General features: G+C 46.2%; 1 protein-coding gene across 2 annotated transcripts; it reads left to right on the forward strand.

Moving 5' to 3' along the window:
* The first annotated feature begins 583 nt into the window (after nucleotides 1-583).
* Adipor1 (adiponectin receptor 1) lies at nucleotides 584-20,555 on the forward strand. 2 transcript variants are annotated; one of them, XM_051147432.1, is made up of 8 exons: nucleotides 584-712; nucleotides 8,221-8,455; nucleotides 11,484-11,600; nucleotides 12,429-12,600; nucleotides 13,820-14,006; nucleotides 15,755-15,942; nucleotides 19,863-20,056; nucleotides 20,357-20,555. In XM_051147432.1, the coding sequence occupies exons 2-8, from the start codon at nucleotides 8,315-8,317 to the stop codon at nucleotides 20,483-20,485; spliced, it is 1,128 nt and encodes a 375-aa protein (XP_051003389.1). In that variant the 5' UTR covers nucleotides 584-712; nucleotides 8,221-8,314; the 3' UTR covers nucleotides 20,486-20,555. The 2 variants fall into 2 exon arrangements, with proteins under 2 accessions (XP_051003389.1, XP_051003390.1); XM_051147433.1 differs by lacking the exon at nucleotides 584-712 and adding an exon at nucleotides 969-1,105.
* Nucleotides 20,556-25,364: the final 4,809 nt, after the last annotated feature.

Below are 25,364 nucleotides of genomic sequence, written 5' to 3' on the forward strand. Positions count from 1 at the left end.
GACTCAGTGGTTAAGAAGGACACTGACTGCTCTTACAGAAGACCTGGGCTCAAATGCCAGCACCCACATGGCAGCTCACAACTGTCTGTAACTCCAAGATCTGACACTCTCATATAGACATACTTGCGGGCAAAACATCAATGCACATTAAAAAAAAAAAAAGGTTTAAAAATTGTTAAAAGAAAACGAAGTGTTTCAGTGCTAACGATGTAGTCCAGGGGTAGTGGTCTTGCCTAATGGTTCAATTCTCCCTACCGAGAAAAGAAAAAAATACTGTTTCGGAGCTGAACAGCTAGTCGGTGGGGTAGGAGATTCAGCAGTCCTTCCCAGGGTCGAAGCTACAGCTCCCGGCTCCCTTTTCCATCACGCGCCCAAGTGTGTGCCGGGAGAAGAGGCGTTTGCAAATAGCCAGTGTGCGCCCAAGCTGGGACAGCCCGAGCGAGCGATTGGTCAGAACCGAAGCGAGGCGGGGCGAGCGCGAGAGCGCGCGGGTGATTGGCACGCGCAGGAATGCCTGGATCGGAGGGGGGTGGGGGGCGAAGTAGCGCCGGGAAGGTGACGCGGCTGCGGAGGTGACGCCGTGCGGTCGCGCGGCCCTTCCGGCGCGGGCAGGGCGCTGAGGATCGGGCGCCCCTCGGCCGCAGGCGGCCTCCAGCGCCCCGGGATGTAGCGCCCCGGCCCGCGGCTCCCAGCAGAGGCAGCCAGCCAGGCCGTAAGTATCCCGGGGGTGGGCGGGGCGCGGGCTCTGGAGAGGAGTGCGGGAGTGGCCGGCTCCTGGATCGCGGCTCGCCGCCCGGCCCTCGGAGAAGTCCTCCGTAAACATTTCCGGCCCCTCCCACCGCGCACCGCCTCTAGTCGGGGGCCTGCTCGCAGCCGTCGGGGCCCGGTAGTCCCAGAGTGCTGCCCTCGCAGCCGCGCGGGGACGGTCGCGTTCCAGCCCTGCTGGCGACCCCCCGGAGTCGAGCCTGCGAGTTGGGTGTTGGGAGCACCGGCCCTGGGTGGCCGGGAACCCTAAGGCCCCATCGCGATCCGCAGGTCAGACGTGACGGGGCTCCCTCCTGGCTAGGGTCGGAGGGGAGGTTGATGGACAGTCGACGGCCCTAAGGTAATACTCGGCTAGAATGTAAACAGATGCTGATGTGTTGGAAAAGAACCAGATTTCAGCTCAGCAACCTAAGGGGGATGGATGCTGGTTTGAGAATTTGGGTCTTCTAGCTCTTGGTTTTAGTTTCTTCAGTTTGCACAGTTTCAGATGGCAGCGGAGCACTAAGAGGCAATAGGATCTACTATATTAATCAGATTATTTCCCTCGACGGGCCAGAAAATCCAGCAGTTGCAGTTGTGTGGTAAATAAAACGAAGGTGGTGATGGGTGGTTCTTTACCGAACCCAAGTAATGTTGGGGTGTGTTCGCTGCTTTTCTCTTTTGATAGTGAGGGGCCCGCTGTGATGGTGCAACCTCTGCTCCTGGGAGTTTATGGCATCAGTTTGTATACTGCCGGGATCTCAGGCTGGCGCTAACTACATTGCAATGTCAGGGGTTCCCGGCTTGCAGCCACTGCAGTTCTTTATTCCACAAGTACTTTATTTTGTCACGGGTCCTTGAGAAACCAGTCTTAAGAAGCTGCTGTTTATTGTCTGTGAAGCATTGGACTTTGGTGTGGACCTTCACAAACTGTACCTATGTGCACAGGAGACTCTTAAGTCGTGGTGCCCTCAGTAGCCCAGAAATAACATGCTTCCTGAGGAAGTAGTAGGTGACTGCTACCTGCATGTAAGAGAATCCTGGGAAGCACCTATAATGTAATAGGCCCCCACTGCCGAGGCCCCCACAGTACATCACCGCAGGTAGCATAGTGGGTTAATTCTATCTCTTCAGAGCGACCTCTAAGGCTCCCTGAGGGAAATGGATTATTCACTAATCTGGGAGTCATGCTTCCTCAGGCCCCTGTTTACACTAGTGCCTTCCTGGAATGCCCTGACTATCTGTACCTGTCAAATCCTAAAACACTCCTGCGAAGCGTTCTTGAGCCTTTCCACTAAAGGGAAGCTTTTCTTCTCAGTGCCTCCAGCACTTGTTAGCTCTTAGCTTTATGGTGATGCTATTAGAAAGCAGATTCTTACCCAGGGGCTGGTGGTGCACACCTTTAATCTCAGCATTTGGGAGGCAGAGGCAGGTGGATCTCTTAGTTGAAGGCCAGCCTGGTCTACAAAGTGAGTTCCAGGACAGCCAGAGCTACACAGAGAAACCCTGTCTTCAAAAACAAAAACAAAAAAAGAAAGAAAAGAAAAGAAATTATCAAATTATTCAATAAACACCTGTACCTTTTTTTTTTTTTTTTTTTTTTAATAAATTTTAAATGTTAGGCCTGCTGCTATTTGGTGTGTGTGTGTGTGTGTACATGCGCATGCCTATTGCCTGCTGAAGGTGTGTTGGCTCCCTTGGAAATGTAAGCCGACGTGTGAGTGCTGTATATTAAACCAGAGTCCTCTGGAAAAGCAGCAAGTGCTCTTAACCATTAAGCCAAATCTCCAGCCCTCAGCAACCCCGGTTTTTTTTTGTTGTTGTTGTTGTTGTTGCTGTTGCTGTTGCTGTTGCTGTTTTTTTTTTTAGAGACAGAGTTTCTCTGTGTAGCCCTGGCTATTCTGGAATTCTGTAGACCAGCTGGCCTGGAACTCAGATTTGCCTGCCTCTGTCTCCCAAGTGCTGGGATCAAAGGTGTGGGCCACCCCAGCCTTTGTCACCTTCACTGCCACCACCACCACTGCTGCCTGGCTCGGTGACCCCTTCTTAAAGGACATCAGCGACCACTGCAGGCTTCTGACTCTGCTCTGCCTTCTCCCTGTAGCCAGAGTTGGACATTTTGTCCTACTCATTAGATATTCTCAGATTAAAAGATCGAACTTTCCTTTGGTTGTGGGCGGTAAGTTCGTCCCCTGTTTTTGTAGGAAGTAGTTAGTGTAGAGCCAAGCCGAAACTCTCACACACCCCTGCTACATCGTCATGCTCATCTGCTTGCCGCTCGGAGGCCCTGTGGCGTCGTCACCTTCATCTATAGGAGCTTTGTTAAGTAATGTGGGGTTTTTCTTGTCAGGTGCTGGTATTCATCAAACTTGTTACATTTTGTCCTTATTGTCCCTCTGTCCGCTATCTGCCCATCTGTTCTCACCCTGCTGAACTTGGTCCCATTTTGCTGCTTAGAAATGCGGGTATGACTAATGTTTATAAAGTTTGTAGCGAACTTTTACAACTTTGCAAGTTGCATTGCAAAGATCCTGCAGATACTCGCTAGCCAAACCAGTTCCTGGTGCCTGGCTTTTAAGCGAGTGCCTGCCAGTTTCCCTGTGCTTCAGTGAGATTTTGGGGGTGCACAGTTTAAAGTGAGTTTGGGGTTATACAGTTTTGTTTGTTTGGTTTTTTGGTTTTTTGAGACAGGGTTTCTCTGTGTAGCCTTGGCCATCCTGGACTCACTTTGTAGACCAGGCTGGCCTCGAACTCACAGCGATCCACCTGCCTCTGCCTCCCGAGTGCCACCATGCCCAGCTAGTTTTGTTTTATTTTTAATGTGTGTTTTATTTAATGCGTGTTGGTATTTTCCCTGTGTGTGTATGTCTGTGTGAGAGTATCAAGAGCGTCAGAGCCCCTGGAGCTGGAGTTACAGACAGTTGTGAACTGCCATGTGGGTGTTGGGAATTGAACCCAGATCCTCTGGAAGACCAGCCAGTGCTCTTAACCACTGAGCCACCTCTCCAGCATTCGGGAGGGTGAGGCAGAAGGATTGCCAGAGTTTCTAGACGAATCTAGCTTACTTAGAATACCCCAAGCCAGCCAGGTGTGCATAGCAAGACCCCATCTCAAGAAGAGTTGGGATGGTGAGATGAGAAATCTGTCCTGTTTCCCTCCTCCTCCTTTTGGTGGGTGTGGCTGTGGGGGAGTTTACCTTTCTCTGAGATTACCAAGACCTCTTTTCTGTTGGGATAGCTGTAACTAGAGGAGAGTTACAAAGGAAGTGAGATTGTGACTTGTTTCCCCTTCAGATCCTGGGTCAGTGTCACTTGGCATCAAGTAGAGCTAAGGCCCAGTGGGTCTTTGTCTGTACTGCCCGGTGAGTCTTTAGACACTGAGCCAAGCTGCATAAACAGAGCCCAGCTCATCTACATACGCTGTAAAGAGGAGTCTAGAACCTTTCAAATCTCCTGGAGGCCCCGAGCCATAGACTCTGGGGAAAATATGTGTCATAGCTTGGAAAACTTGGAAACTGCTTCAGAGACTAAATTATCTTCAAAATCTCTAAGGCAAACTCTCCAGCTAATTGGCTGGTGGTTAAAACTGGACCTTTTCTCGGAGGTTGGTGCAGGATTATCTTATTTGTAGAAACACAAATGCCTCCCCTTCCCCACAGCTTTAGTCTGTGACAGCTTACATTTGTCCAGTTGGGGAGCTTAGTGGTAAACGTTTATTAGCGTGAGTTGAAGAAATCCCAACAAAAATGCGCCCTTGAGTTTGGCTCAATTATAATTTGCTGTGCTGGGTGCGGCCCATTTGAGAGGAAAGGTGTTTTCTCTAGAACGAATTAGGATGTAGAAGCAGACAGAGAGAGAAGGTGGCTCTCCTTCATCTGGCCTCCTGGAATCGCTGTCTCACCTTAGAGCTTTGTGTTGGTTTTTAAATTAACAGCCCGCAATGCTTGTAATTTCCTGTCCCCCCACAGCAGTGTTGTTTTCAGGGCCTAGCATTACTGCTGTTTTCTTGCCAGACCTCAGATGCCTCTTGCTTCCTTTCCTGTCTCTGTGTGGCTACGTTTAGAAGACCCAGCTGGACACCGGCCTTCACTCCCTACACTGACGTGCTCTCCATTGGCGTCCCTTGCTAGCTGGTGGCTGCTGGGTTTGGAGACTCTAGGTGTAAGACAGGAGGGCGTGGGAGCTAGTGACAGTGGAGCTGGACAGAATAGGTAGAATCGGGTGATTTGGAATGAAAAGAGAATAAAACTTGGATGTCCAAGAGATTTGAAGTCACAAAAGCTTTCTGGTCAGTTAAAGAAACTAGCAAAAATACCAGCTTTGATTCTGTTTCTGGTCTTTGGACAACTTGAAGTTTGTATTATCCTTGTGCCTCTAGTGGAATATTTGAGCAGCACTCAACTGAATTAAGGGTGTGACCATTCTGCTTAAAGAGCTCTTTTCCTGCACTGTCCTTCTAGAGCAGCGAGATCATGTCACATATTAACTTATGCCATCTGCTTATACCAAAGACAGGGACATAACCTGTTCAACTCGTACTTTGCACAGGACCTTATAGAACTAAATACACTTTTTAATAACTATTCAGTGAGTGAGTTGGCTTACTCTGGGAGAAAGGATAAGAGGAAACTCCACAGTAGGGGGAAAAAGGCACAAACCTTGACCAGTGGTATGACGATAAATCATGTTTGTGGCCGGAATGTGCCCATTCATTCATTTTGAAATGTAGATTTGCCAAAACTATGATCTGCATCTTTTAGGACCCACGTAATACTTGGTTTCAGAATGCGAGCCTTTGCTTTGCTTAGTTTCTCCCTGGTTGCCTGCTGTAACTGGTAGTTTAGTGTGCCCTTCTTTTCAGATTTGAGCTCTTTGTTGGTTTGTTGATTTGTTGCTCAATGTTGTGAATTAATCTCTGGGAACTGTTTATTCAGCAGCACTTCCCTTTGAGGAAGTATGCTTTAAGGCCAGCTGTTAAGATTTCCCAATATTGCTTCTCATGTAAGTTGCTTATCCACCGAAGTTTCCAGGGGCCTCCAGTTTCCTGTTCTCAAGTGTTGATGTGACCATGGGTGTTGGCAAATGTCTTGTCACAGTCGTGCACACTAAAAGGAGGAGGAACTGGCTGTGTTGACATAAACGTGTACTAATATAATGAGTTATTGTTTGTGTCTCTCAGGGACTAGATTTGACTTTTTCAGGTGTGTGTGTGTGTGTGTGTGTGTGTGTGTGTGTGTGTGTGTGTCAGTCATAGGATGATGCATGACCTCCATGAGGATTGCCTTCACCTGAGGGCAGATTAAAATATTAGTCAGGCATCTGCAGAGCCAATAGAAGGCAGGCAGGCACAGGCATTTGTTTAGGGATTTAGCCCACATGTGTGTGGAGGTTAATGCCCAAAATAGACCATCTACAAGCTAGAGAACTAAGGAAGCCTCTAATTGAAGGCTGAATGCTAGAGGACCTGGAGGCTGTTGGTGTCTCTCCTGGGGCCCAAAGGTCAAAGAAAATCTAGAGTTCTGACAAGAAGAGTCCATCACTGCCGGAGAGCACTATTTATTTATTCATGTAATCGTTTATTTGTTTGTTTGAGGCAGGGTATCACTGTAGCTCCAGCAGGCCAGAACTCTGTATGTAGACCAGGATGGGCTTGAATCCACCTGCCTCTGCTTCCTGGGTGCTGGATTAAAGGCGTGTATTACCACAGGCCTTCTGTTTTGTTCTACCTGTGGGCCAGCTAAATTAGATGGTATTCATTCTCATGGGTAAGAGCATGTCTTCCTTACGCAGGTCACTTACTCAAATGCCAGTCTCTTCCTGAAAGTCCACAGCCCAGAGAATGCTTTACCAACTAGTTGGATGCCCCTTAATCCAGTCACTGATACCTAAGATCCACTCTAACCTGCATGTGCCTAATTGTAAGCCCTGGGAGGGACTTGAGATTACTCTTGGGTAAAAACTAGCACAGATGCCAGAGATGTTTGTGTATGCAGTGAGCTGCCGTGGGTGGAGCGCTGTGTCTTTAGGGAGTAGTCATGTTTACTTAACATGAAGGAGTCAGGCTCTTAAGTTTAAGCTTCTCGCCCATCATACAGCCCGCTGTGGTTCTTCTCAGTGCCCCGGGCGGTTGCTGTGAGTGACACAGGCCCCTGTCATTAGAAGAAGGAAGATTTGGCAATCTACCCCACAGTAGAAGTCTTTGGAAACTTTCCTTTTCTTCTTTTATATTATCAACACCTCCTTGAAGCCTAATCTGCAGTGTTACATCAAAACCAATGTAGAAAACCCTAGAATGTCTGAGACTTTTCTGAGAAGACTGATTTCTGATTTTCCTAAAAGACCTTGTATGCCTGTGTCTGGTTTATTAAAAGGTGATTTGCATGGGGCTTAGGTTTATGGGCTGTGGTGGTTGGGACGTGCTTCTTGTGGAGCCCGTCATTAGGCATGTGTGTGGCAAAGGGCGGACTTGGGGTGCCTCCTTGTCTTCAGCTTCCTGCTTCCAGGTAAGTCATTGCTTACTGTAAGAGAGTGTGATGGAAGCTTATTAGAGCCCTGAACCCAGTTTTTTCCCCCTGAGACAGGGTTTCTCTGTATAGCACTGGCTATCCTGGAACTTGCTCTGTAGACCAGGCTGGCCTTGAATGCACAGAGATCCACTGCCTCTGCCTCCCAAGTGGTGGGATTAAAGATGTGTGCCACCACCGCTGGGCTTTTAAAATAATTACATCTTTTGGTTTTTTGAGACAGGGTTTCTCTGTGTAGCCGTGGCTGTCCTGGACTCAGTTTGTAGACCAGGCTGGCCTTGAACTCACAGCAGTCCACCTGCCTCTGCTTCCCAAATGCTGGAAATAAAGGTGTGTAACACCATATACTTGGCTACTTGAACCCAGATTGTAATCCTAAAAAATGAGTAGATTTTGCAGAGAAATTAGCCACTGAGTATATCCAGCTTTTTTCCATGCAAGGCATGCTTAAACAAATATATGCAGATAATGGCCAAATGAGTTGGCATTTAATCCTTACTAAGCCTGTAGCCAGATGTGAGTTTCACATAAAAAAGAAAAAAGCTAGGCCTGGTGCTGCACGCCTGTAATCTCAGCACTACGGAGGCAGAGGCAGAGAGGCAGGTAGATCTCTGACTTTGAAACCAGGCTGGTCTACGTACCAAGTTCCAGGCCATCTGGAGCTACACAGTGAGGCTAGTCTCAATCCCCCACCACATTTATTTATACTAAATGAGGCCATATGTGTATATAATGAGATTAAATATGTATATAAGGTTATATAAATATATGAGCCTTATATATGGATATGTGTGAGATTAGAGAGTTTCTAAAGAAGACTGCAGGTTTCGTTTAAACAGTGAGCTAGCCTTTACATTTAGAGGCAGGGTAACCTCATTAGCTGTGTCATATTCAATGTAGAATTACAGGAATGAATTTTATGTTGTCAATACCCCTTATGTTTGTATTTGCAGTGTCTACCATCACAGGAAGATCTCTGCCCTCTGGGGCTGAGAGACCCCAACCTTTCCTCAAGCTGAAGCTGCAAGGTATTGAGGTACCAGCCAGATGTCTTCCCACAAAGGATCTGTGGTGGCACAGGGCAATGGGGCTCCCTCTAGTAACAGAGAAACTGACACGGTGGAGCTGGCTGAGCTGGGACCCCTGCTGGAGGAGAAGGGCAAGCGGGCAGCCACCAGCCCAGCCAAGGTAAGCTGTCCTCCAGGGCTGCTCCCTTGACCAGTGCCCTCCTGAGCATCTCCTGACTGTTGTTTAAGACGTCGTCTTACTTCCAAAATACCCACAGTACCTCAAGAATAGCTCTGTGCAAGTCTTTATCCTGCTGACTTTGGTATCTTTATTTTCCTCTCTGTGAGCTTTGGGGAGCGCCCAGTACCTTTGTAAACTCAGTGTCCAGCAGAAGAGCTGCAGGAACATCAGCAGTCACTAAATGGACACGAATTAATGTAACAGACAAAAACTCCTTCAGCTGTGAGAAGCGGAGATCTCGTAGGTAAAGTGATTCTGAAGTAACCAGTGCAGAGCTGATGTGGAGGCACTGCCATCACGCACCTCGGGTTCCTAATTCTTAGTGTGTCTCTGTCACACCCACGTCCCTGCACCGTGCAGGTGGGAAGGGGGCCTCTGCTTTCTCCTTTACATGAGTAAGGGGAAAGAGCTTTAGCACTCCAAACAGAGCTCAGTTGTACTCTCCACGGGGCAGTTGGGACATGTCTGTAGGGGTAGCTGGGTGTAAAACTGCAGTAACATCACTGCCCCAAACTAACCCAGGGGCTTAGTTTCTAAGGAGACGAGAGAAAGAATGAGTGTTAGGGCGGCATTAGGGTCTTCACACAGGAGCGAGTGGACACGGCCCAGGGACAATGAGCTACCAGACTTCATCTATATTCTGGAGCCTTCATCAGGAGAAAACACACCCTCCCCCACATATGCTGGTAATCTCAAATTTTGGAAGGCTGAGGCAGGAGAATTGCAAATTTGAGCCTAGCCTGGACAATATAGAATTTTTCTGAAAAACAATGTCAGCAACAAAAATTGCAGTGCTTAGCTAGGTGTGGTGGCACACATCTTTAACTCCAGCGTTTGGAAGACAGGGCCAACGGTGCTCTGTAAGCGCCAGGGTAACCTGGTCTACATAGGAAGACCATGTTGCAAATAAATCAGTAAGATTGCTATGTTGGTGCGTCTGGTTGGCCCAGGAGGCATTACTGTGGCTTGAGTGTACCAATTCCGAGACCCCATATGCCTGAGAGCTGCTGTAGGTGGGAAGTGATTGACATTTTGATTTTTTTTTAAAAGAAAGCATGTGTTTTGCCAGACGTGGTGGCTCACGCCTGTAATCCCAGCATTTGGGAGGCAGAATCAGGTGGATCTCTGTGAGTTCAAGGCCAGCCTGTAAAGTGAGTCTAGGACAGCCAAGACTACACAGAGAAACTCTGTCTCAAAACCAGAGAGAGGGAAGGAGGGAGGGAGGGGGGAGAGAGAGAGAGAGAGAGAGAGAGAGAGAGAGAGAGAGATGGGCTGGAGAGATGGCTCAGGTTAAGAGCACTAGCTGCTCTTCCAGAGGTCCTGAGTTCAATTCCCAGCAACCATATGGTGGCTCACAACCATCTATAAAGAGATCTGGTGCCCTCTTCTGGTGTGCAGGCATACATGCAGGCAGAACATTGTATATATAATAAAAAAATAAATCTTAAAAAAAAGAAAATATGTGTTTTATGAAAGGGGCGGGGGACACATACCACATACATACAAGAACCTGTGGAGGTCAGAAGAGCTTACAGGCAGTTGTGAGCCACCATGACATTGGTGGGAACTGAACCCGCATCTTCTGCAAGGGCAATTAAGTACTCATAACCACTGAACCATCTTTCCCTATTTTTATTTTATTGTTGTTGCTGTTTCATGTAGCTCTTATTGGCCCAGAGCTTTCTAACTTACCATGTAAACCAAGAAGGCCTCAAAAATCACAATGCTTCTCCTGCCTTTGCCTCCCAGGCCATTGCGGTTGGCCACAGTTGTCATGATAGCTGCCCTAGAGTAAGTGGCCGGAGCACAACAAATAATAAGACTGTCTCAAAAAAAAAAAAAAAGACTGTCACAGTCCACTAAGAAGTCTGTCTCTTTGTTTTGTTTTGAAAGTTAGTGGACCAGGGCTGAATGTGATGCCATGCACTTTGAGACTCAGCTCTCGGAGGCGGGTGGATGCTTTTGGTTTGAGGGGCCAGTGAGGGCTACATACTGAGATGCTATGTGTGTGAGTTGGAAGGATGGACAGACAGACAGACAGATAAATAATTAGTAGTAGACTGGAAGATAAGACTATTTGGGAAATTGGGGAAAGTTTAGGACTATTTGTCTTTAAAAAGAAAATGTGAAGCCGGGTGTGGTGGTACACTCCTTTAATCCCAGCACTTGGGAGGCAGAGGCAGGCGGATTGCTGTGAGTTCAAGGCCAGTCTGGTCTACAAAGCGAGTCCAGGATAGTCAAGGCTACACAGAGAAACCCTGTCTCGAAAAACCAAAAATTAAAAAGAAGAAAAGAAAAAAAGAAAAGAAAGAAAATGTGGGCTGGCTAGATGGCTCAGTGAGTAAAGGTGCTTGCTGCCAAGCCTGAGGAGTTGAGTTTAATCCCTTCATCCTACAAGGAAGAAGGAGAGAACCAACTTCCTCAAACTGCCTTGACATGCACAGATACATACACACACACACACACTCTAAAATAAAAACAGACACATAACATGTAAGGCAATGTGTGCCTGTAATAAAATTTAAGTAAATGAGGTTAAATTAAAATTTAAAAAAATATCAGCAGGGCAGTAGTGGCACATGCCTTTAATCCCAGCACTTGGGAGGCAGAGGCAGGTGAATCTCTGTGAGTTTGAGGCCAGCCTGGTCTATAGAGTGACTTTGAGGATAGCCAGGGATACACAGAAAAAAACTCCATCCCAAAAAACAAACTAACAAAAAAATATAAAGGGTGGCTCGCTAAGCCTGTGTTCTTCCAACACTAGTTTCTCAGTCTACCTCCTCTATTCCAGCTACAGTGAGTGAGTGAGTGACAAAGCATGAGTCTCAGACAGTAGTGTTGAACTCAGTGTGTATCATGATTTGGGAATGAGGGCATAAGCTTTATGAAGAAGCGGCCGGGCGGGATCTCCCCAGAAATGTGCAGATCAGGAGGTGATGTGAGTCTACACTGTGTGCTGCTTCCTTAGGCTGAAGAAGAACAAGCATGCGCAGTGCCCCAGGAAGAGGAGGAGGAGGTGCGGGTACTGACGCTCCCTCTTCAAGCCCACCATGCCATGGAGAAGATGGAGGAGTTCGTGTATAAGGTGTGGCCTGGAGCCGGGAAGGGGTAGGGGCAGGGCTTGTCTGGGTGTTTCTACCCGCAAGCCTACCTTGGTTCAAGAGCATTTGCTTCGTGGCCTGAGTTCAATCCCTTGAACCTTGTTGTTAAAACAAACAAACAAAAAGCAAAAAAACCACTTCCTGCCTGGTGGCACACGCCTTTAATCCCAGCACCCAGGAGACAGAGGCAGGTGGATCCCTGTGAGGTCAAGCCCAGACTGGTCTATAATGTCCAGGACAGCTAAGGCTACACAGAGAAACCCTGTCTTGAAAAACCAAAAACCCAAAACCAGCCAGCCAAACAAACAAAAATAGTTCCTGTAAGTTGTCCTCTGAGCTGCACGTGCATACTGTTGCACATATATGCCCACACATGTATACACAAGATAAATAAATACACTTTTTAAAATAAGAAAAGATTCCTGCTTTGCGAAGAGGTAGTATTAGCACAGTAAGAATTTAGAGTGTAAACGGGGACAGTGGCAGGAGACAAAGACTCTAGGAAAACAACAAAGGAAGGACTTGTGTTTGTGAAAAGCATGTTTAAAATTCTTTGTTTTCTCTCATTATATTAATTGGAAAATTCAAGGAACCTAAAGGAGGTTGACCATGAAGAGGTCAAATGATTAGTCGACACTGTGCTAGTCCTGTTGTCTGTTGTTGGTGTCTCTGAGTCCAGGCTTAGTTTCCTGTGACTTGGAGCCATCTGACCCTGAGTGACAGCCTCCTAAGACAGGTTCTTCTTCGGAGCAGTGTACTCAGGAGACCTGCTTTTCTCTGGGGCCCACCTGATGCCATTGTGTCTGCTGTAGGTCTGGGAAGGGCGCTGGAGGGTCATCCCGTACGACGTGCTTCCGGACTGGCTGAAAGACAATGACTACCTGCTGCACGGCCACAGGCCACCTATGCCCTCCTTCCGGGCTTGCTTCAAGAGCATCTTCCGCATCCACACAGAAACTGGCAACATCTGGACACATCTGCTTGGTGAGTGGTTTGGATGAGGGAGAAAGCCAGTGTAGTGACAAGTGCTGTACCACTGAGTAACATTGTCAGCAAGAATTCTAGTCTCAGGTTGGTGGTGGTGGCGATGCATGCCTTTAGTTCCAGCACTTGGTCTCTGAGTTCAAGGCCAACCTGGGTTACCTAGGAGTTCCGGGTTGACCAAAGAAACAACAGAAAAGGAATTCCAGTCTTACTTACCAAGGAATTTATACCGTTTGTCTATAAGGAGAGAATAAAGTTTCTCCAAATAATTTATATCAGAAGCCTTGCCTTTAAATTACCATTGACCAAAAAAAAAAAAAAAAAAAAAAAAAAAAAAAAAAAAAAATTACCATTGACAAAAAAAATAATAAAATTTAAAAAATTAAAAAAAAATAAATTACTATTGACCTTACTTAATGTTTGATTGCTGATCTATGGCAAGGTCGAAGGCCCAAGACAGGAGGAAGTGCATGTTCTGTTTGGATTCCTGGTAGAACATCCGTGTGGTGGGAACTCCTGTTTCCTCACTTGCCACTATAAAACCGCCAGCATTTCACAGGATGGTATTTTTGTGGCCTGAGAATGTCTGTTGACTTTTGGTGTTTGCCTAGCTTCAGGAAGCCCTGGGTTTGATTCCTAACACTGAGTAAACTGGGCATGGAGGCACATGCCTGTAATCCCAGGACTCAGGAGGCAGAGACAGGAGGGTGAGAAATTTAGGGTCATCCTTAGCTACACAGGGAGTTGGAGGCCAGCCAGAGATACATTAGACCCTGTCTCAAAAATAAAAATATCGGGGCTGGAGAGATAGCTCAGTGGTTAAGAGCACTGGCTGTTCTTCCAGGGGACCTAGGTTTAGTTCAGCCCACACGTGGCAGCTCACAACTGTCCGAAACTCCAATTCCAGTGGATTTGACACTCTCATACAAACATACATGCAGGCAAGATACCGATGCACATAAAATAAAAATAAATGCATTATTTAAAAAAATAATAAAATGTCTGGTGGTGGTAACACACACCTTTAATCCCAGCAGTGAGGAGGCAGAGGCAGGCGGGTCGCTGTGAGGTTGAGGCCAGCCTGGTGTCTAGGTTTGTTTCCCTTGCTGATGGCAGTTCTTAAGCTAAGTCTCCTAACTTACTGATAGACACATCAACTGTCCCAGTGCGTATATTCCACTCTTCCTCATGGGCTGTGCTTTCTTTTTCCCTTGTGCAGGTTTCGTGCTGTTTCTCTTCTTGGGAATCTTGACCATGCTCAGACCAAACATGTACTTCATGGCTCCCCTCCAGGAGAAGGTGGTCTTTGGGATGTTCTTTCTGGGTGCAGTGCTCTGCCTCAGCTTCTCCTGGCTCTTCCACACCGTCTATTGTCATTCAGAGAAAGTCTCTCGGACTTTTTCCAAGTAAGTTGAAAGACCAACGGGAACAAAGGCAATGTGAGTTATTGTCACATCTTGTCCCAGTGCTGAGCAGGTGCTTGGAGTCGCTGTCATTCCAAATGAACCCCTGTTGTTCTCAGGGAAATGACCTATTTCTCTTCTGCTCTGGCAAGGGTAGGGGTGTTTTTCTTGTGAAAACTAAAACTTCATGATAAACTTCCCACAACCTCCTCAACAGATGGACACTAATCCTGGGATATATTTTCTCCTGAAACAGTACTGTCTTGTGAAAGCTGAGGTGCCGCCAGTGGGTTGCTTTTAAGACCATGTACCTAATAAGAGCTTATCTTCCTATTGGCTCAGGCCACGTGGTGTCTGGCAGGCAGTCTGTGCTTCCTGCTGCCAGTGCTGTCCCCCACACGGAGCTTATCTTGCTTGGCCAGGCGTCACTAGAAGCATCAGCTGTCTGTTGGACTGCCATGTCTCGAGCTCAGCATGGGGTTCTGTTTACTTGGGCGGTGGTTGTTCCTGCTGTTTTAGTGATAGTGGTAGATTGTGTTGTTTCTCCCAGTGAGTCCAGTAACTAAAGTACATTTTTATTTAGCATGTCAGTTCCAAACAGGGTGGGAGGTACCTAACTATATTCTAAGCTACTCAATAGGCTGAAACAGGAGGACCACTTGAGCCCAAAAATTTGAGGCAAGCCTGAGCAATATAGCAAGACCCTGTCTGAACAAAAAAATAAGCCTGGTAGCTAGCATTTGTAATCTCGGCCTTAGGAGGAGGCTAAGGCAGGAAAATTGCTGTGAGTTTTAGGCAAGCATAGGCTACATAGTAAGTTTCAAGTTAGTCTGGGCGAGAGAGAGCAAGACTCTCCAAAAGCAGGAGAGTTGATCAGATGGCTTTGTGGCTAAAAGCGCTTACCACCTTGCCTGACAGTCCAAGTTCAATCCTGGGACCCACACGTGGAAGGCATAAACCAACTCTGCCCTCCATACTTGGGTGATAGCAAACGCACACACAAATTTAAAGGAAAAAGTCAGTAAGAACAGGACAAGCAAAAGAACCTCTTCTGCTGAGCTTGGTGGCGTTTAACTGTAATCCCAGCACTCAGGAGGCAGAGGCAAGAGAGTGAACTGCACTGGACACCAGTGTAGCTACCTAACGAGGTTAGGGCCTTTTAGCAGGACCGTGTCTCAAAACAAACAGACAAACAAAACCCCGCAAGGGTTTTACTTTTAGAACTCCATCAGATTGGAGAAATTATCCAGAACCTTTTTTTTTTTTTTTTTTTTTGAGACAAGATTTCTCTGTGTAGCCTTGGCTGTCCTAGACTCACTTTGTAGACCAGGCTGGCCTGGAACTCACAGCGATCCACCTGCCTCTGCCTCCCGAGTGCTGGGATTATAGACGTGCACCACCACGTCTGGCTCATATTCAGAGCTTTCCTGGGTGTCATGTTCTAAAAGTAGCTGATGCAGCCCAGGCTGGACTTAGGTCCACGCTGTAGTCTTGAACTCATCATCTTTTGCCATCACCTTCCAAGTGCTAGAATCACAGGTATGCACCACACACCTGGCCTTCTTAGAGACTGTCTTACCGGAAAGCAAAATGTGCTCAGCCTTGTGGCCTATAGATATAGGATAGATTTACTGTGAGGAATGTTAAGACAGGAAATGGTAAGATGTGGGTGCAGGTGAACAACAGCTAACAGCCACTGGAGCTCTTCACTTCTCCTATTCATGTGTTTGGTTTTTGTGGCTTATTTTTAGACTGGACTATTCAGGGATTGCTCTACTGATTATGGGGAGCTTTGTCCCCTGGCTCTATTACTCCTTCTACTGCTCCCCACAGCCACGGCTCATCTACCTCTCCATCGTCTGTGTCCTGGGCATCTCTGCCATCATCGTGGCACAGTGGGATCGGTTTGCCACTCCCAAGCACCGGCAGACTAGAGCAGGTGAGTAGAAATAGGCTTGCTGCTGCATGCCTCTAATCCAGTGACTCTCAACCTCCCCAGTGCTGCGACCCTTTAATACGTACAGTTCCTCATGTTAGGCTGACCCTGACCAAAAAATTATTTTTGTTGCTACTTCATAACTGTAATTTTGCTACTGTTATGAATTGTAATGTAAATATCTGTTTTCCGATGGTCTTAGGCTATCCCTGTGAAAGGGTCCTTTGACCCTCAAAGAAGTCTCAACCCACAGATTGAAAACCACTGCTTTAATCCCAGTTACTCAAGAGGTCGATTTGGCTGGATCACAAGTTCAAAGCCAGTCAGGTGACCCTGTCTCAAAGCTGGAGATAGTAGTTCCAAGAAAGAGCATTTGCCCAGTATGTGCAAGGCCTGGGGTTCAATCCTGAGTACCAGAGAGTAGGGAAGAGAAAAGGGAAGGGGGCTGAGCAGGTGGGAAGACTGTTGTAAAGCTCAGAGGTATTGGACCATGAATCAGCCCAACCCTGTGTTTTAATTCATGAAATCCATACAAACTGATTTAAACTTGAAAAGTGGTATGAATTTTCAAAGCTCTTTCCTTGATATTTCAGTCCTAATGGGTCAGGTCATAATACAACTGGTCAGTTACCTTCTAGCATATCTGTGCTTTGATGTTTTAAAAATGTAGCAAGCGCAGTCGTCGTTGTTTTTATTTTTTAAGATTTATTTGTTTATTATTAATTATACGGTGCTCTGCCTCCATGTACACCTGCAGGTCAGAAGAGGGCAGCAGATCTCATTATAGATGGTTGTGAGCCACTATGTGGTTGTTGGGAATTGAACTCAGGACCTCTGGAAGAGCTGTCAGTCCTCTTAACCTCTGAGCTCTCTCTCTAGCCCCAAGTACAGTCGTTTTAATGACTGAATCCTAAGCACTAAGACAAGGAAATGAAAACTAACATGCCCGGGGCTGGAGAGATGGCTTAGTAGTTCAAGTCACTGACTGCTCTTCCTGAGGACCTGGGTTCAAATCCCAGCACCCACATGACCGCTCACAAGTGTCTATAATTCCAAGATCCTACACTCTGAAATAGACATACATTCAGGCAAAATACCAATGCACATAAAATAAAGGTAAATAGCAGTGTGGGCTATATACAGATCAAGACCCTGTGCCAAAACAAACATAAAAAAAACTGTTTGCACTCCATGGGGCATTTTACCAGGAGTGGAGTATATGGTTTTGTGAATAAAATACCTGGAACATAAAGATTAGTAGCAGCTAATATAATAAATAGCAAGCATTTAGACATCTTCCTTCCTGTTGACTCATCTGGATTTGTTTGTTTCTTTTTGTTTTTTAGACAGGGTTTCTCTGTGTAGCCTTGGCTGTCCTGGACTCACTTTGTAGACCAGGCTGGCCTCGAATTCACAGAGACCCGCCTGCCTCTGCCTCCCAGGTGCTGGGATTAAAAGTGTGCACCACCATGCCTGGCTTTCATCCAGATTTTTTAAGTTTTTCATTCTTGGAGCAATGCTACCAATTACACTAGTTTTCAGAAGCCTTGTCTTTTTTTCTAGTTTATCTTATGTGTATGAGTGTTCTGCCCACATGTATGTCTGTGCACCATTTGCATACCTGGTCCCTGCAGAGGCCAGAAAAGGATGTTGGATCCCCTGAGATCTTGGAACATGGATGCCATGAGTGTACTGGGGCTTGAACCCATATTCTCAAAGAGTAGCCAGTACTCATAACTGCTGCACCTCCTCCTCCTCCTCTTCCTCCTCCTCCTCCTCCTCTTCCTCCTCACCCTCCTCCTCTTCCTGCTCCTCTTCCTTCTCTTTTTCCTCCTCCTCCTCTTCTTCTTTCCTCCTTCCTCTTCCTCCTTCCTCCTTCGTCCTTCTTTTTCTTTTTTTCCTCTTCCTGACACAGGGTTTCTCTGTATCCTGACTGTCCTGGAACTTGCTCTGTAGACCAGGCTGGCCTCAAACTCAGAATCATCTGCTTCTGCCTCCCAAGAGCCCGCACACTCTCCAATGTATGCTGTTCTTTAAATCATCAGCTAAAAAAAAGCCAGGCACTGTTTAAACAGAAGCATCTGCAAAGTAGAGAAGATAACCCCTGCCCCAGTTCTGTACAGTATGGGAACAAGTCCTCGGTCCTCTGTTCCTTACTTGTGTCCCTGCGGCTTCAGGCAGCTGCTCATGGGGTGTACACTTCCATCTGTCCAGACGATCAGAGTTCTGGGTACCTCAGTCTTCTGTACTTAAGCCGGATAAGGTGCCACATGCCTGTAATCCCAGCACTCCAGAAGCAGAAATCTCTGTGAGTTTGAGGCCAGCCTGCTCTACAAAGTAAGTCTAGGACAGCCAGGACTACACAGAGAAACCCTGTCTTGGGGGAAAAAAAGAGCCAGGTGTGGTGGCACACGCCTTTAATCCCAGCACTTGGGAGGCAGAGGCAGGTGGATCCCCCTGAGTTCAAGGCCAGCCTGGTCTACAAAGCGAGTCCAGGACAACCAGTACTACAAGAGAAACCCTGTCTTGGGGGGGAGGGGGAAGAATTTTGTGCCTGTATACAGTATATTTTGATTCTATCTATCCTACCCTCCAGTGTCCTCCCAGACCTCCCCTTCCCTGTCCACACCCAACTTCACTCACTAATTCAGTTAGTGCTGCCCATATGCCTGTGGTTGTTGGGCCATCACTGAAACATGGACAACTTTCCAGTGGCCTCTTCCCTCAAAGAAAAATGGTTCACTTCCCCAGTATCCACCAGCTGTCATTAGCTCCTCATGCATGGGACCTTGTGAGCCTCTCCCCAGTCAGTGCTGGAAATTTGACTGGCTTGATCCTGTGCAGGTTTTTTAATGGTCCCTTTAAAAAATATATTATTTATTTATGGTTATGAGTGTGTCTTAGTGTGTATCTGTGCATGTGCTGCTCATGGAGGCCACAGAGAGTCGGATCTCCTAAGCTGGAGTTCCAGGCAGTTGTGAGTCTCCCAGCCTGGGTGCCGGGAACTAACAAGGAAGTGTCTGGAACGCCCACCGTTACACTGAGGCATCTCTTCATCCCTTTCTGTGGCCTTGATGGAAAGCCTACTCTTCTGGCTGTGGAGCCCCTAGTCTTAGCCATCTAGGATCTGTACCAAGTCACCCGTCAGATGATTTTTAACCTGTGTGGTTTTTCAATTTTTGTTTGAGGAACGTAGCCCTGGCTGGCCTAGAACTCAAAGGGATCCACATTCCTCTGCCTCCCAACTTCTGGGATTAAAGGAGTATACCACCATGGTAGCTACCCCACACTTTTATTTTATTTGTATATATGTGTGAGTCTGTGTCTGACGTGTGTGCAGGTGCCCAGAGAGGTCAAAGAGGGCACAGGATCCCCTGAACCCACAAGATCTATCTGCAGACTGTTAGCCATCTTTGCTTAATTTTGTTTTGTTGTTTGTTTTTTGAGACAAGATTTCTCTGTGTAGCCTTGATTATCCTAGACTTACTTTGTAGACCAAGCTGGCCTCAAATTCACAGACATCGCCTGCCTCTGCCTCCCGAGTGCTGGAATTAAAGGCATGTGCCACTACCGCCTGGCCTTGCTTAATTTTCTAAACATGTATAATTCATAAGGAAACAGTTGCTTTTCATAAATCCGTCAGCTTGAGGGCTGGAAAGATGGCTCAGAGGTTAAGAGCACGGACTGCGTTTCCAGGGGTCCTGAGTTCAATTCCCAGCAACCACATGGTGGCTCACAGCCATCTATAATGGGATCTGATGCCCTCTTCTGGCATGCAGTGCACATGCAAATAGAGCACTGTATACATAATAATAAATAAATCCTTAAAAAATAAAAAACAAAATAAATCCGTCAGTTCCAGATTCACAGCAGTGCCTTCCCTGTAGCTGTCTCCTGTTGACAGTCATGTCTATTCTGTTCAGGAGTGTTCCTGGGACTTGGCTTGAGTGGTGTTGTCCCCACCATGCACTTCACAATCGCTGAGGGCTTTGTCAAGGCCACCACGGTGGGCCAGATGGGCTGGTTCTTCCTCATGGCTGTGATGTACATCACGGGAGCTGGCCTTTATGCTGCTCGGATTCCTGAGCGCTTCTTTCCTGGAAAATTTGACATATGGGTAAGAAATGGCTCCTGGTGTAGGGCCTGTGATGGTGAGTGATTGGCCAGGGTCAAAGATGGGAGTAGAAGGTGGTAAGAGATTCGGGCCATGAAGTATTTGAGTGTAGAGTGTACACTGTCTGAAGGAAGAAGATGAGTGAAACCAGCACTGAGATCTCAGCGTTTCTTAACACTAACACTAGTTCTGTAACAGCACCGTTTTATGATGTAAAGCAGTGTTAAGGAGAAACCAAAAGAGGCAAATGCTTCCTCCAACTCCTCTGCATCCTTCTGAAGGTGGGTCTCTTTATTTCTGCAGTTCCAGTCTCATCAGATTTTCCACGTCCTGGTGGTGGCAGCAGCTTTCGTCCACTTCTATGGGGTCTCCAACCTTCAGGAATTCCGTTACGGCCTAGAAGGTGGCTGTACCGACGACTCCCTTCTCTGAGCCTTCCCACCTGAGGGGTGGAGGAGGAACTTCCCAAGTGCTTTTAAAAATAACTTCTTTGCTGAAGCAAGAGGAAGCATCTGAGTTGTCTGTTTCTAGAAGAAACCTCTTAGAGAAGTCAGTACAGCGAAGCTTCGGCTCACTGTCACAGCCACCGGGCAGCACACTTTGGTGTGTATTTCCTGGCAGTCACCACAGCTAGGCAATGCTGGTCCTTCACAGGTAGGACTTGGGAGCTCATGTTGAGATTTCACCCATTCCTCCAGCCACTTTTGGGGAAAAATTATGAACTGGGATTCTTCGGAAATTATGTTTTGTTTTTTCTTGAAGAAAATATCCCTCCCTTATCCCTGTCCTTACTTTGTAACCTGGCTGATAACAGGCCATCCATTTTTGTAGCACACTTTTCAAAAATAATTATAACCTGGTCCCATCTTTCTAGGGCCTAGATCTGCTTATGTGGCAGGACAAAGCCACCGCCTTGATGTAGCCCGGCTAATCATGGAAGTATGTCCAGGCTTCAAGTAACTTGAGTTTAAATCCTTTTTTTTTTTTTCTTGGCAGAGTAATGTAAAATTAAAATGGGGAAGATATTTAATATTTAATACTAAGCTTTAAAAAGAAACTTGCTATCATTGCTATGTACCTTGATGCAAAGACTATGGTGATAATAAAAGAAAGTACAGACAACACTTGGCATTCAAAGAGTTAATATGTGTCGTTTCAACTGTTTGCTCACAACCTCTAAGGCTTGAGGCTTGTGATGACTCCAGCTTCTACTGAGACACATCTGAATCATATTGATAGTCATGTGTAGTCAGCCAATGAGCATAACTCAGTTCCTGGCCTCTTATCTCTAACCCAACTTAGTACCACACAGACCCTGATTAGGAAAATTACTGTGCAGACTGGGGATGTTTCTCAGATGGCAGAGTGTTTGCCTAGATCCACAAAGTCCTGGGTCCGATGTCCATTATCACATGAGTCAGGCGTGGGAGGTCATGCCTGTAACACCAGTACGAGGAGGAGGTTGCATGCGTGAGGCTAGTGTACAGCAAAAAAACAAAATACACCCTGCTACAGTAACGGTTTTGTAATTTCAAGACAAGGTCTCTCTGTGTAGCCTTGCCTGTCCTGGCCTCAAACTCACAGAGATCCTCCTGCCTCTGCCTTTCTGAATGCTGGGATTAAAGGTGTACACCACCACCCCGTGGTAGTGTTGTTTATTACAAGTGTTGAGATATACCCTAGAGCTTGGTTCTATTAACACTTCCTTGTTGCTGCTAGAAAATCGCTTAGTTAGTGCACTGCTCAACATAGAAAGACCAGTGAAGGGTGACATAGGCTTGTAACCCCAGAGCTGGGGAGACAGGTGGATCACTGGGCCTCCCTAGCCAGCCAGCTTAGCCTACCTGACCCGTTCTGGGGTAGAGAACTTGTCAAAGAAAAAAAAGGGACAGTGCTTGAAGAACAGCTCCTGAGGCTGTTGTCGGCCTGCACGTCTACTCCCTCATACATCTCACCCACGAAAGCCCATCTTGATTTGCTGTGGTTGATGCTCTCTGACGCCTTTGTGCATTATACTCAACCTGGTTAAGAGGGATTCGTTGCCTAGTCTAAGCTGGTAGTGATTCTCAGCAAATGAGCAGTCACCGGACAGCCATGAGTTACAGTGTATGCGCACGTGAAGAAACAGTGGTGGTGCGTGCCTCTAATCGCAGCATGCCACAGGCAGAACAATCTCTGAGTTCTGGGACAGCCGAGATGACACATACCAAAACAAAACAAAATAGAAAAGAAACAGTTTACCTAGGCCAAGAGACAGAGAATGCTTCTTAGCTCCGAGTGGTACCCAGGAGATAGACATTACAACCAAAAGGACATAGGTGAGCACAGTGGTACATGTCTTTCATCCCCACAACCAGGAGGCGGGAATAGGTGGACAACAATGAACATGAGAGTAGCTTGGTCTCCAAAGTGATGCCCAGGTCAACCAGAGCTACACAGTATGATCCTGTCTCAAATGAAGAGGAAGACAGACAAGGAGAAACCATTTTGCTCCAACCGATAGGCACAATCTTAAAGCCCAGTGTGCGCTCACAATGGGTGTGTAGCCATGGATGCTCTTGAACTCTTGGTTCTCCTTCTTTTTTATTTTTGGTTTTTGGTTTTTCGAGACAGAGTTTCTCTGTGTAGCCTTGGCCATCCTGAACTCACTTTGTAGACCAGGCTGGCCTCGAACTCACAGCGATCCGCCTGCCTCTGCCTCCCGAGTGCTGGGATTAAAGGCGTGCGCCACCACGCCCAGCTTGGTTCCCCTTCTTATCCTGGGGTTACAGGCACACACCACACCTGTAAAAATCATACTCTATCCAGACTATATGTCCTCTGTTTACCCATCGTTTACATTCTGTAAAATACTTTATTTGCTATTTGTAATATTTGAAAGAATCTATTATTGCTTTAGTTTTATACTGGCCAATTAACATTCTATAACTAGAGCCTAATGGAGAGTAGCCAGTTCTAATTTTAGGAAACATAATTATGACTAATAATTTAATATGTCCTATTATTTTTGTATTAACATTAGATTCTGGTTGGGGAAAACAAATGAACATTGAAGAAGAAATCAGAGAATATAGTTGCATTCCTAAATTTTTCCCAACAAAATTGTTATTATCTCATAAGTCGGGTGTAATGGCGCACACCTTTAATCACAGCGCTCGGGAGGCAGAGGCAGGTGGATCTCTGAGTTTCAGGACAGCCTGGTCTACAGAACAAGTCCAGGACAGCCAAGGCTACACAGAGAAACCCTGTCTTGAAAATAAATGTATATATTGCCACAGAGTACAGATAGGAATGGATTCTATAGAGTTTGTGAACATAACAATCTATAATCAAAAAAGAAACTGGGGCTCTCCCCTACTTGTTCATCTACTTTCCATAATAACAACATTGTTTAATATTTTCAGTTCTTGCTAACCACTGTGGAACACCTTGAGGATTCATTTCACCAGGAAACGTGAGCCTTGACAGTAGAGTCTTACAGTCGTAAGTTTTCCTTCACCTGTATGAGCATCTGCACATGTGTGTGCACCGTGCACATGCAGTGCTGGGAAGGCTGGAAGAGGGAGCTTGATCCCCTGGAACTGGAGTTACGTATGGTTGAGAACTAGCCTGTGACACCAGGAACCCAACTTGGGTCCTCTCCAAGAACTAGAAATGGGGGCTGGAGAGATGATGGTACAGCGGTTAAGAGCACTGTCTCCTTTTCCAGAGGTCTTGGGTTCAATTCCCAGCAACTGCATGGTGGCTCACAACCATCCATAATGTGATCTGATGCCCTCTTCTGGCAAATAAAGCACTCATATACATAAAATAAACTAATTCTTAAAAAAAAAAAACTGGAAGTGCTCTGAACTACTGAGCTACCCCTCCAGCCCTAAGTCCCAATTTTTATTTTTTTTTTTATTTTTATTTATTTATTTATTTATTTTTGAGGCAAGGTGTTTTTGTGTGACCTTGGCTGTCCTGGACTCTCTTTGTAGACCAGGCTAGCCTCAAACTCAGAGATCCACCTGCTTCTGCCTCCCTGAGTGCTGGGATTACAGGTGTACGCCACCATGCTCAGCTCTTTTTGTTTGTTTGTTTTTAAGACTTTATTTTCTTTATGCATATAAGTCCACTATCTCTATGTATACCTGCATGCCAGAAGAGGGCATCAGATCCCAGTATATATGGTTGTGAGCCACCATGGAGTTGCTGGGAATTGAACCCAGGACCTCTGTCAGAGCAGACAGTGCTCTTAACCACTGAGCCATCTATCCAGCACTTAATGTTTTAAAATATATGCCCTTTATTATTTTTAGCAAATATAGCTTGCTTTAAAACAGTGTATTGTGAGCTGGAGAGATGGCTCAAAGGCTTAAGAGCACTGTCTGCTCTTCTAAAGGTTATGAGTTCAATTCCCAGCAACCACATGGTGGCTCACAACCATCTATAGTGAGATCTGGCAAGTAGGTGTACATGCAGGCAGAACACAACATAATAAGTAAGTAAATAAACAGTGTGTTGTCTCCAAAGAAGTATCTTTTGGCTCTAGTATTGGGTCAATTTGAATTTAAAACCACAACAAAAAACTCACAATGTTGCCATTGGAAATTGGTGGTTTTGTATGGTTTGGATAAAAAACAAAACAAAACAAACAACAAAAAGCAGTATCAGTAACATCACTGTAATCCACTTGGTTGGACCCAATTATGTTTCCCTTTTTATTAGTAGGGTGGAGATGTATATTTACTTGGTTTTAGGAGTTTAATTTAAATAGAAGTACTTCTCAAAACGAAGTTTCCTTTGGAAGATTTAAAAGAGTTTGTCTTCACTTAAAATGTAGATTTCAAGCTGGCATGGTGGTGTACGCCTTTAATCTCAGCACTGGGAGGCAGAAGTGCACTGCCATGCTGCATTGGACTAAACCTGCACTGTAAGCCAGCCCCAGTTAAATGTTCTCCTTCATAAGAGTTGCCAAGGTCATGCTGTCTCTTTATAGCAATTAAAAACCCCAACTAACCAGCTTCATATCGTTCTTTCTTTCTTTTTTAACTTGTCACTTTTTTTGTTTGTTTTGTTTTGTTTTTTCAAGACAGGGTTTCTTTGTGTATCCCTGGCTGTCCTAAACTCACTTTGTAGACCAGGGTGCCCTTGAACTCACAGAGATTGCCCACCTCTACCCCCAACCCCCAAACCCCCAGTGCTGGGATTAAAGGCGCGTGCCACCATGCCCAGCATGTCACAAATTTCTTTAAAAGAATTATCTATTTATTTTACAATGTTCTGCCTGCATGTGTTTCTACTCTCCAGAAGAGGGCACCAGATCTCT

This window comes from Acomys russatus, chromosome 6 (genome assembly GCF_903995435.1).
Source record: "Acomys russatus chromosome 6, mAcoRus1.1, whole genome shotgun sequence".
NCBI lineage: Eukaryota > Metazoa > Chordata > Mammalia > Rodentia > Muridae > Acomys > Acomys russatus.